Source organism: Chiloscyllium punctatum, chromosome 38 (genome assembly GCF_047496795.1).
Source record: "Chiloscyllium punctatum isolate Juve2018m chromosome 38, sChiPun1.3, whole genome shotgun sequence".
In the NCBI taxonomy this organism is placed as follows: domain Eukaryota; kingdom Metazoa; phylum Chordata; class Chondrichthyes; order Orectolobiformes; family Hemiscylliidae; genus Chiloscyllium; species Chiloscyllium punctatum.
The window spans coordinates 14,479,607-14,491,746 of NC_092776.1; the positions used below are offsets into that span (position 1 = coordinate 14,479,607).

A 12,140-nucleotide genomic window follows, 5' to 3' on the forward strand; every position below is an offset into this window, starting at 1 on the left:
AAAGTTTATTGAGAACCATGGGAAGTAATTTTATCAAGCTTGTGCTATTAACTAAAATGCATTCTTGAATTTGCACTAGCAAGTTAACATTGCACAAGAATGAAATCAAATTACTTTACTGATGGTCCTAATAGGACGAGAAAGAAGATTGTACTGAAACAGAACTGTTTTGAACAATTAGGAGCTAATTAAGAAAGCGGAACCTTAAAGGTAATAATAATCTCAGGATTACTACCTGAGTGATGGGAAAACTGACATAGGGTAAATAAAATCAAGGAGCTAAATGCGTGGCTCAAGGATTGGTGAGGGTGGAATAGGTTTCTATTCATGGGGACGGCGCCAGTACTGCAGTGGAAGGGAGTTGCTCCAGTTGTTTGGGCTTCACCAGAAATGTGGGGCTGATGGGACGGCTTTTAATTAATTGGGTGGGAGCCCCAACTGGGAGATGTGAAACACATGCTTACGAAGTTAAATAATATGGCAGCATTGCAGGGCAGCTTTTTGGATAATGATATCAAGAGGGTACATCTGCAAGCATTAAGAAAATAGAGTCAAGGGAAAGAAGGGAGGGAGGGAAATAGTAAAATTTATGGCTGTTTACTTAAAGGCCCAAAATATTTGGAGCAAGATTTGGAACCTAGCGGTTAATGAGATGCCATAAGTATGATAGTAAGAAATGATCTTCCATCCAAAGATGTAGAATCCATATGGGTGCAGGTAAGGATAATGAAGAGAAGAAAACACAGAGTCCTATCAGCATAGAGATGTACAGCATGGAAACAGACCCTTCGGTCCAACTCGTCCATGACGACCACGTATCCCAACCCAATCTAGTCCCACTTGCCAGCATCTAGCCCATACCCATCCAAACCCTTCCTATTCATATACCCATCCAAAATGCCTCTTAAATGTTGCAATTGTACCGGCCTCCACCGCTTCCTCTGGCAGCTCATTCCATTCATGTACCACCCTCTACATGAAAAAGTTGCCCCTTAGGTCTCTTTTATATCTTTCCCCTCTCACCCTAAACCTATGCCCTCTAGTTCTGGATTCCCCCACCCCAGGGAAAGGATTTTGTCTATTTATCCAATCCATGCCTTTTAATTATGTAAAGCTCTGTAAGGTCACCCCTCAGCCTTCGACGATCCAGGGCAAACAGCATCAGCCTGTTCAGCCTCTCCCTATGACTCAAGTCCTCCAACCCTGGCAACATCCTTGTAAATAAATCTTTGCTGAACTCTTTCAAGTTTCACAACATCTTTCTGATAAGGAGAGCAGAATTGCACGCAATATTCCAATAGTGGCTTAACCAATGTCCTGTACAGCTGCCAATGACCTCCCAACTCCTGTACTCAATACTTTGACCAAGAAAGGAAAACATACGAAACCCCTTCTTCAGTATCCTTTCTACCAGCGACTCCACTTTCAAGGAGCTATGAACCTGCACTCCAAGGTCTCTTTGTTCAGCAACACTCCCCAGGACCTTACCATTAAGTGTATAAGTCCTGCGAAAGTTTGCTTTCCCAAAATGCAGCACCTCGCATTTATCTGAATTAAACACCATCAGCCAGTTCTTGGCCCACTAGCCCATCTGATCAAGATCCTGTTGTAATCTGAGGTAAGCTTCTTCACTGTCCACTACACTCCAATTTTGATGTCATCTGCAAACTTACTAACTCTACCTCTTATGCTCACATCCAAATCATTTATTAAACGATGAAAAGTAGTGGACCCAGCACCGATCCTTGTGGTACTCCACTGGTCATAGGCCTCCAGTCTGAAAAACAACCCTCTACCACCACAGTCTGTCTTCTACCTTTGAGCCAGTTCTATATCTCCCTGTATTCCGTGAGATCTAACCTGGCGCACCAGTCTCCCACGGGGAACCTTGTCGAACGCCTTACTGAAGTCCACATAGATCACATCTACCACTCTATCCTCATCAATCCTCTTTGTTACTTCTTCAAAAAACTCAATCAACATGTTGGAAGTAAACTATAGGCACCAGGTAGGAGATAATGAGGGCATGTAAAAAAGATAGCATATTAATCATGGATGATTTTAATCTTCATGTTGATTTGGAAAAATTCAAGGAAGAATTCACAGAGTATTCAGCAGCTTCCTAGAAATATATGTTGTGAATCCATTGAGGGATCAGGCTATTTTCAATGTTAATGTGTAATGATGCAGGTTTAGTGAATCATCCAATTGGAAACAATGGCCATAACATGATGGAATTTGGCATTCAATATGACAGTTAGAAACAAATGTTGGAAATAACTGTGTTAAACCTAAATAAAGAAAATCACAAAGGAATGAAGGCAAAGTCATTTGAAATAAATTGGGAAAGGGTTAGTAGAAAACACAGTTGAGAAACAATGGTAGACATTTAAGAACATAGTTCATGATTCAAAACAAAGATAGATCTCAGAGGAAGTAGGATTCTAGGAAGAGATAACATGATCGACAAGGTCGTTAAGGATAGTACCAAATTGAATGCAAATGTATAAAACATGGCAAAAATATCAGGGGTAAACTAGAAGACTGGGAAGGTTTTAAAGAAAAACAAATGACCTAAAAAATATAATAAAGAGAAAACCAAACTCTTCAGTAAACTAACAGGTAAGGTCAAAGTGCACAGCAAGCACTTCTTCAAATATATAAAAGAGAATAAATAGAGAGACCAAAATGAACATAGGCCTCTTAAAGAATAAGGCTGTAAAAATAATACCAGGGATCCAACAAATGGCAGAGGGACTGAATAGATATTTTGCATCAATTGTCGTGATGGCTGACTTTAATAACAGTTCAAAAATACTAAATCATGCAATAAAATGTGAGGATGAAACAAATGTAATATCAACATTATAGAGAAAAGAATAGTAGGAAAATCTAAAGGATTTAAGGCTGTTAAATCCCCTGGACTTTGTGTGTCACATCATAGGATTTTAAAGAAGTAACTACAGAGATAGTTCATGTACTGATAGTAATCTTCCAAGAATCCTTAGATTCTGGAAAACATCCCAGAAAATGAGAAAACTGGCATTGTAATACCCTTATTCAACAAGGGAATGAATTCAAAACAGGTAACTATAGGAGTAGTTAGTTTAACATCAGTGATTGGGAACATGTTAAAATCTATTATAGTGAAAGCAATAACAGAGCATTTAAAAATTCACAATGTAATCAAGCTGAGTCAGGATGGCTTGATGAAGAGAAAATCATGCCTGACTGATTTATTAGAATCCTTTGAGGATATAACAAGTAGGATAGATAAAGGAGAACCACGCTTGGATTTCCAAAAGGGATTTGCTTAAGTATCACACATAAGGCTACTTAATGAGATAAGATATTGAGGTCGTGTATTAGTTTGGATACAGGATTGGCTGAATAATAGAAGATACAGAGTGTTGGGATAAAGGAGGCATTTTCTAGGATTGCAACTCATAACTATTATAGTGCCGCAGGGATCAGTGGTAGGAGGTAAAGAAGAATTGAATATTATTTAAATGGAGATAGACTGCAGAAATCTCAAAAGACAGAGATTTGGGAGTTACTGTACATAAATCACAAAATGTTATCATTCAAATTACAGGAGACATAGGAAGACAAGTGGAATGTTGTCCTTTATTTCAAAGGTTATGGGGTGTAGAAATAGAGACACCTTGCAAAACCTATACAAGACACTTGTCAGATTACACCTGGAACACTGAACAATTTTGGATTTCTTATCTAAGGCAAGATACACTGGCAGTAGTAGAGAAGGTTCACAAAGTTGATCCTAGGTATGGAGGGACTTTCTTATTGAGTAGATTGGGCCTGTATTAATCACAGTTTAGAAGAATGAGAAGAAACCTTAGTGAAACATAAAAAAAAGCCTTGCGAGGGCATAACCTCAGTGAGAAGTTGCCCATGTAAGACACATGATGAGCAATTTCTTCTCTCAGAGCGTAGTGAATCTGAATCATTCAGAAATAAAGGGGTATGAAAAAAAGGCAAGAAAGTGGAGTTGAGGGTTAACAGGTAATCCATGATCTCATTAATGGAGGACCAGACATGATGGGTCAAATGGCCTACTCCTGATCTCACACTTTATGGTCTTTAGAAGCAGTAGGTACTTTTTAAACACATTATTGCTTCCAAACAATGCAGAGGTTTTCTCTTACTCAATGTGTTTGAATTGGAACTATAGGAAGCAAATCTCTGAAGAAAATTCTCTTGTGAATTTCAAGGTGCATGGCAAGGTGAGGGTTGGAGAGTTGAACAGCAAATGCCCCACTATTAAAGCATGCTGAGAATAAGACGACAGTTTACAGATTTCAGTGACTGAATGAGTACAGCCTTGGCAAGTAGATACTCACATTCATTGCAAGGATGCTGCGTGGGATCAGCTCACGGTGTTGCCGGATGTTAAAATGCCAGGTCTTAATTCTCATCATATCATCAAACATGAACTCCAGATATAACCGCCCCTCCACGCACACCTAAAAATACAATCATTGGTCAGATGAATAACAACGATAGATGTGCCAATTTCAACAGCATACTGCACCGCATAGCTGCAGCTTCGTTATAACTCTATTACGCTACACCCTCAGTTTTTCTCATTCATCACTGGCAAATCGACATTTGTCACCCAGCTCAAGTTGCTCTTGGGAAGATAATGATGGGCCTGGAAATCATTTACCCACCTTTTTAAAAGGATGTCGTACAACACAAAGAAAGCAAAGAAGGGATCAAAAAATGATCCAGACCTCACCTCTGCAAATTCAACTATAGAATCAGGGTTTGCCACCAGCATCTCTAATTTGGATGGAAATGCAAATTGTTTATTTGATGTAAGTAGAGTTACAAACTCTAACTTAAGATAAAATCTCAACAAATAAATTAAGACATCTTGTTGATAAAAGTGTGATTTTAGTGCAATATTTAATGATGCCCTTGGCCTAGGAGTCAGAATGTGGAATTGGGTGGAGATGAGTAGTAGTATGGGAAAGAAGTCACTAGTGGAAGTGGCCGACAGGACCCCAAACAGTAGTCACAATATTGGACAAAATAGACAAGAAGAAATATGGTTTTGATTAAAAAAAAGACATCAAATATCATGGGTGCAGTTAATCTATATATAATCTGAAAAAATCCAATTGGCAATAACATTCTGAATGAAAAGTTCATAGTTTTTTTTTACAGGGGCGCATTTTGGAAATGACCAGTGCAGATCACATTAAATTTGGCATTGTTTAATGCGGGAGGATTATATAATCACCTAGGTAACAGCAAACACAATATGATTGAACTTTACATCTAGTTAGTGTTTTAAAACTAAATAAGGGTAGTTTTATGGGCATGACTGCTGAGCAAGTGGAAGTGAACTGGTATATTCAGCTGGGGGACAGACCAATAGAGACACAGCGACAGAGATTTGAGGGGATATTTCAGAATACTCAGAAATAAGTACATTCCTATCAGGAAGAAAAATACTGAAAGGGAGGACTCGACATTTGGTGTTCACTAAAAAAAAATTAGGTAAAGTATCAAATTTCAGAAAAAAGCATTTGACTCCATAAAGATGAGTCATAGGTTAAATGACCGTTTAGAATATTGAGAACAGCAAAGAATAACTAGAAGTTCAATGAAGAAGAAAAAATTGGATATAGGAGGAAACTAGCTAGGAATGTAAAAACAGATATTCTGTAGGTATTTAAAAGAAAAAGAGTAAAGTGAGTGATGGTCCTTTAGAGAGTGACAATAGGAAGCTGACATTAGATAGTAAGAAAATGACAGATGAACTGAACAAACATTTTGCTTGTGCTTGTACAGAGAACACTCCCGCTCCAGTAAGAGCTACTAAACACATTTGGGAGAGAGGACATTAGTGAAATTATAATCACAGAGGAAGTGGTACTGAACAAACTTAAAAAGCTGTGGCCTGACACGTTTCCGGATGCCAATGCACCTCGCCCTAGGATTGTAAAAAAGTGGTTGCTAATGAGGTAGTAAATGCAATGGTGTTAAATTTTCCAAAATTGCATAGATTCGGGAAAGTGAAGATCACACTGGAAAAATAGTAAACATAACCACTCTAATCAAGGAGGAAGGAAGGCAGAAAACAGAAAATTATAATTCAGTTAGCTTGATGTCCATCGTGGTTGAAGAGTGTGGTGCTGGAAAAGCACAGCTAGTCAGGCAGCATCCGAGGAACAGGGGTGTTGACGTTTCAGCATAAGATCTTCATCAGGAATGTCCATCATAAGTAGGTGTCAGACAAAACTGTTAAGAAATTATAGCTGTGCACTTACAGAAAAGTTAGCATGGTTTCGTCAAAGGGGAATCATCTTTATTAGAGCTCTTTGAAGGAGTATTGAGTATCTACTTGAAAGCTTGTAGCTGTACTATACTTGATTTCCAGAAGGCATTTGATAAGGTTATTGCCGAAAGGAAATGCTAATAATGTGGAGGCAACATAGTGGCATGCACAGAAGGTTGACTGACAGAAATGGAGGGGTTGCATAAATGAGTCTTTGACTGGCTGACAAGATGCAATGAGTAGACTTCTGAGAGCTTTATACTGGAGACTCAACTTCTAACAACTTACGTCAATGACTGAGATGAGGGAGCAAAGACACACATAGTGGCTAAATTTGCAGATGACACCAAGATAGGTAGGAAGGTATATTGTGAAGGAGACATAAGGGAGTTGCAGACAGATATAGAAAGGTTGAGTGAGTGAGCAAAAATCTAGCAGATAGAATAAAATGTGGGAAAATATGAAGTTGCTCACTTTGGCAGGAAGAATAAAAAAAAGAGTATTACTCAAAGGAGAATGTCTGCAGAATTTCATTGTGCAAAGGGATTTAGATATTCTGATGCATTAGTCACAAAAAGTTAATGTGCAGGTACAGTACATAATCAAGAAGGCTAGTGGGATGCTGTCCTTTACTATGAGAAGAGCTGAAAGCATGTTATACTTATACAGGACATTGGTGAAATCATATCTTGAATGCTGTGTAGTTTTGTTCTCCTAATTTGAGGAAGAAGATAAATACATTGGAGACCTTTCAGAGTGGGTTTACTAGATTGATACCTGGCATGAGCAGATTATCATATGAGGATAGTTTGCAGAGGCTGGGCTTGTTTCCACTGGAGTATTTGAAGAGTGAGAGGCGACGTGATTGAAGTGTGAGATTCTGATTAGTCTTGACAAGGTGAATGTGGAAAGGATATTTCCTCTGTGGGTCAGTCCAGAACTAGGGGGATCAGTTTTAAAATCAGCTGTCTCCCTTCCAGGACAGAGATGAGGAGATTACTTGTTTCTCTCAGAGGGTTGGACCATTTTGGAATTTTTTTGTCTCATAAGGCAGTGGAGGTGGGATTATTGAATATTTTTAAGGCTGAGCTGGATAAATTCATGTTAGACTGAAAGGCATTCGGGAATAGATGGGAATGTGGAATTCAAAACACAAATAGATTTGCCATTATCTTATTGAATGGCAGACCAGACTCATGGGGTCAACTGGTCTCCCTCTGCTCCTATATTGAATATATATCTAAGTATATCTCCAACGTCCTTCCTCCTCACTTGGGCAGCAAAATACTTTTGTTGGAGATGGAGAAAAGTGTTCAATGAGACGACCGTTGCAATGTTTTTCTGGGTTGCTTGCAACAGTGTCCACTTTCTATTGTGAGGGACTCCACGGAATATTGGAGGGAGGGCAAGTTTAACTGTAAGAATCCTATACACTGAATTGGGACAGCATCACTGGAGTTCTTAATGCAGATGGATACACAGCATAGAACATAGAACATGACAGCACAATCTGAATTTGGCATTACTCTTCAAGAGGTCACAAATATAAGGGCGGCACAGTGGCTCAGTGGTTAGCACTGCTGCCTCACAGTACCAGGGTCCCAGGTTAGATTCCAGCCTCGGCTGACTGTCTATGTGGAGTTTGCACATTCTCCTAGTGTCTGTAGGGGTTTCCTCCCACAGTCACAAAGATGTGCAGGTTAGGGTGAATTGGCCATGCTAAATTGCCCATAGGGGTTAGGTGCATTAGTCAGAGGGAAATGGGACTGGGTGGGTTACTCTTCGAAGAGTTGATGTGGACTTGTTGGGCCGAAGGGCCTGTTTCCACACTGTAGGGAATCGAATCTAATCTAATCTAATCTATAAGGAACATATACGTAAATGGAGTTCATGCCACGAGTGCAGGAGATCCTCTGAGCTATTGCAACATCACATGATTCAGCCTGCCTCACTTCATAAGGCTGTCTAGAGCTACTGTAGAGACACAAATTCCGTGAAACCTGTGAAAACCTCCACAAACCTGTGAAAAATAGAAAATTGGGACTCAGCTCCTCCCCACCTTCATATCACAGGGCGCACATATATGACTCCTTGGTTAAAAGGTTTGTTTCCTGAGTCAGGCCATACCTTAGTGAACATGGGCTTCCCGTGTTGTGTCACCATTGTGCACTGGTCACAGTCCAATGATACAAAATTATTGTGGAATGATTCCTTTGGATGTTTGAGGACATAGTACAGGTCAGTTGCTCCTCCCTCGAAGATGCTGCGGAAATAGCGTGGGATCAAAGTCCGGCCAATAGCTGTGAGAAAGTTTGAAATAGAAATTAACATGTGATACATAGGTAACTATCTTCCTCTGCTGCCAGTCTTTCTCCAGCTCTTTACCCATTCACCAACAAAAAAGAAAATCAGTCAAAACAGAGGCTTTTTTTAATTGATTCATTCGTGGGACATGAGTATCGCTGGCTGGCTAGCTAGTGTTTATTGCCCATCCCTAGTCGCCCTTGAGTAGGAGGTGGCAAGCTGCCTCCTTGAATTACTTCAGTCTGTGGGCTGACCCACAAAGCTATTAGAGAGGGAATTCCAGAATTTTGATCCAGCAACCGTGGAGGAAAGGCAATATATTTCCACATCTGGATGTAAGTGGCTTGGAGGGGAACTTGTAGGAAGTTGTTTGCTGCCCTCGTCCTTCTAGATGGAAGTGTTCGTGGGTTTGGAGGTACTGTCTAAGGAGTTTTGGCGAATTGCTGCAGTGCATCTTGTTGATAGTACACACTGCTGCAACTCAGCATCAATGATGGACGGAGTGCATGTTTATGGTTGTGAGCCCAATCAAATGGGCTGCTTTGTCCTAGATAGCATCAAACTTCTTGAGTGTTGTTGGAGCTGCACCTATTTAGGCAAATGGGGAGTATTCCATCACTCCCCTGACACTCATGCCTTAAAGATGAAGAATAGAAGTCAGGAGGTGAATTAGTCGCCGGAGTATTCCTGGCCTCTGATCTGCTCTTGTATCCACTGTGTTTATGTGGCAAGTCCAGTTGAGTTTCTGGTCAATGATAACCCCAAAGATGTTGACAGTGGGGGAATCAGTACTGGTAATACCATTGCATATTAAGGTGTGGTGGTTAGATTATCTCTTATTGTTGATGGTCATTGCCTAGCATTTGTGTGGCGCAGATGTTACTTGCTACTTATCAGCCCAAGTCTGGACATCTTCCAGATCTTGTCGCATTTCAGCGTGGTCTGCTTCAGTATCTGAGGAGCTGCGTAGGATATTGATCATTATGCAATCATTGGCGAATGTCCCCACTTCTGACTTTATAAGAGAGGTTGCATTTCTATAGCACCATTTATCTACTTTGAAGCACTTCACAAATTAATTTCTGAAGTATAGTTTGTTGCTGTGATATGAGAAATCATCAACCAATTTGCCCACAGCCACTCTCTCATACAGCAATGAGGTCAATGACCACATAATCTATTTTTCAGTAATATTGGAAGTCACACAACATCAGGTTATAGTCCAACAGATTTATTTGAAAGCACAAGCTTTTGGGGCACTGCTCCTTCGTCAGGTGAAGTGCACACAGACACAGAATTTATAGGCAGAGAGATCAAAAGATCATACAACTGGTGTGAGTGGAGTGTCGAATACTAAGTCTCTGTAGGTGACCAAGACGGAGTACATCGTCTAACACTCGGTCACCTGCAAAGACTTATTATTTGACACTCCACTCACACCATTTGTATGATCTATTAATCTCTCTGCCCTTGATCTCTCTGCCTATAAATTGTGCTGTTCTCTTCACTTCACCTGACGAAGGGGCTGCGTCCCGAAAGCTTTGAGATTTCAAATAAACCTGTTGGACGATAACTTGATGTCATGTGATTTCTGACTTTGCCCACCCCAGTCCAACACCAGCAGCTCCACATTCAGTCATGTTGGTTAAGGGATAAATACTGGCCAGACCACCAGGGAGAATTCCCCTGTTCCTCTATGAAACAGCTTCATGTCATTTTACAACATCCATCCACGAGGCACACAAGGCCTCAGTTCAATGACTCATCCAACATACAGCATTTCTAACACTGCAGCACTCTGTCAATACTGTAGTGAAACGTGACTTTAAATGCTGTATTGAAGTCTCAAAAGTAGGGCTTAAATCCACAACCTGCTGACTTGAGGGGGAGTGTCAGACTGAATGAGCTAAACCAGGACAGCATCAAGGCTGAACCTAATCTTGCTTCATTCAAGTCTCCATGTTTCTGCAGAGTTATGGGATGGTGATCAGCAGCAACAAACCTTGGTGGGGGCAGGATTTATTTTCATTCCCAAGGCAAATCATTGAATTCAGTGGAAGTCAGGGATTGAACCTGGTAGTGTCCTGATCGGAGAAGACACATCTATCTCCAAGTCACTGAAAGTTTGCAGATCTTTTAATTTTTTAATCTGATACTAGAAGAAATAGCACTCGAGAGAATTCAGCTAAACCAGTGTGAAACTTTATATCCAATGATACTGTAGGAGCTCACTGCTGGTGTCATCAGCAGTGGAGAGTATGGCATCGGGAAGGGGACGGTAAGAATGTTTTAGCGAATTAAACCATGGAACTACTTCACTTACTGTATCGCTTTGGCCCGTCTTCCAAACAGAAGGTGATGGTTAACATGGCATCATCTTCAAAAAACTCTGTGGTAAAGGCATCCCACCAGAGATTGTCACATTCCTGAAGAAAGCATGATTCAGTTAGACTAGAATGTAAAAAAGGAGACACAGAAAGATAGAGTATGAAAATGAAGAACAAAATGAATGAGAGGTAACCAAATGAAAGATTAAGAGACAGCAAATAAGAAAGTAATAAAGTAAGTATGAGAATAAGAAGGAGAAAGAGCGAATGAGCGAAAGATGAGAGAAAACAAAAGAAATGTTGAGAGGCAGACAGGAGAAGATTGATAAAGATGGTACAAGAGAGACGGATGGGACAAAGTGTGAAACGGAGGGAGGAAAAGAAATATTGTGTGAACAATGAGATGAATTAGGTGAAAGAGTGACTGGATAAGATAGGCAGATGCTTTGTCTCATCCCAAGTTGCTGAAAGTTATAGCCAGACTGTACTGATGTTAAAACCGGCACCACTGCCCTAGCTTCTCTACAAGTTGACTGATATAGCTCACTGAAGCATAAAAACTTATAAAGATGATTAATAGAGTTGATACTTGGTGAACGTTATCCCTGACCTGGGAGTCCTAAACTGAGTTGAGGGTGGGGTAGTTGAAAATGAAAGGCTGGTCATTTAAAACAAACAGAAGTGTCTTGACTCCTCCATGATTGTAGTGATTGCAACCAGGTGGATCTTCTGAGATGAACCAAGAGATCCTTGATTGGAGTTGTTAACCTAGGCCAATCAGGGAGGCCTGACTGACAGACATGAACAGGAAATTATGTAATTGGTCTGTCTTATATGTACAAATGTCATTGTTACTGTTTTGCAAGGATTGAAACTGGGATTTGAGGTTTGTCCTCATTTCCCTGAAAACTGATTGAACAGTAGGGCTTGGGGCCTGATTTTGCTAGTCCTCTTCCTTGTAAAATTGCTGTTGTATATAGCTGTAAATGTTAACTGTTTTTTGTGAACTGTGTGTCTTGTAAACAGATTTGTAATTGCTTAATAAAAGTTTTTAAAAATGAACAGGAAAATATGTAATTGGACTGTCTTATATGTACAAATGTTATTGTTACTGTTTTGTAAGGATTGAAACTGGAAAATGAACAAGAAATTCAGAGAATCTCCTGACTTCAGGGACTGGGCTCCAAGCTCGCTGGCCACAG

At 40.2% G+C, this 12,140-nt stretch overlaps 1 protein-coding gene across 4 annotated transcripts in view; it reads right to left on the reverse strand.

Annotated features, from left to right (window-relative positions):
• ldb1a (LIM domain binding 1a) overlaps positions 1-12,140 on the reverse strand; it is a 103,379-nt gene that overhangs the window by 15,638 nt on the left and 75,601 nt on the right. For all 4 annotated transcript variants that reach the window (XM_072557225.1, XM_072557227.1, XM_072557226.1 and 1 more), the window contains 3 exons: positions 10,935-11,037; positions 8,435-8,607; positions 4,362-4,484 (listed from right to left, as the gene is read on the reverse strand). In XM_072557225.1, coding sequence (XP_072413326.1) covers positions 4,362-4,484; positions 8,435-8,607; positions 10,935-11,037 — 399 coding nt within the window. The remainder of the gene's footprint in view (positions 1-4,361; positions 4,485-8,434; positions 8,608-10,934; positions 11,038-12,140) is intronic.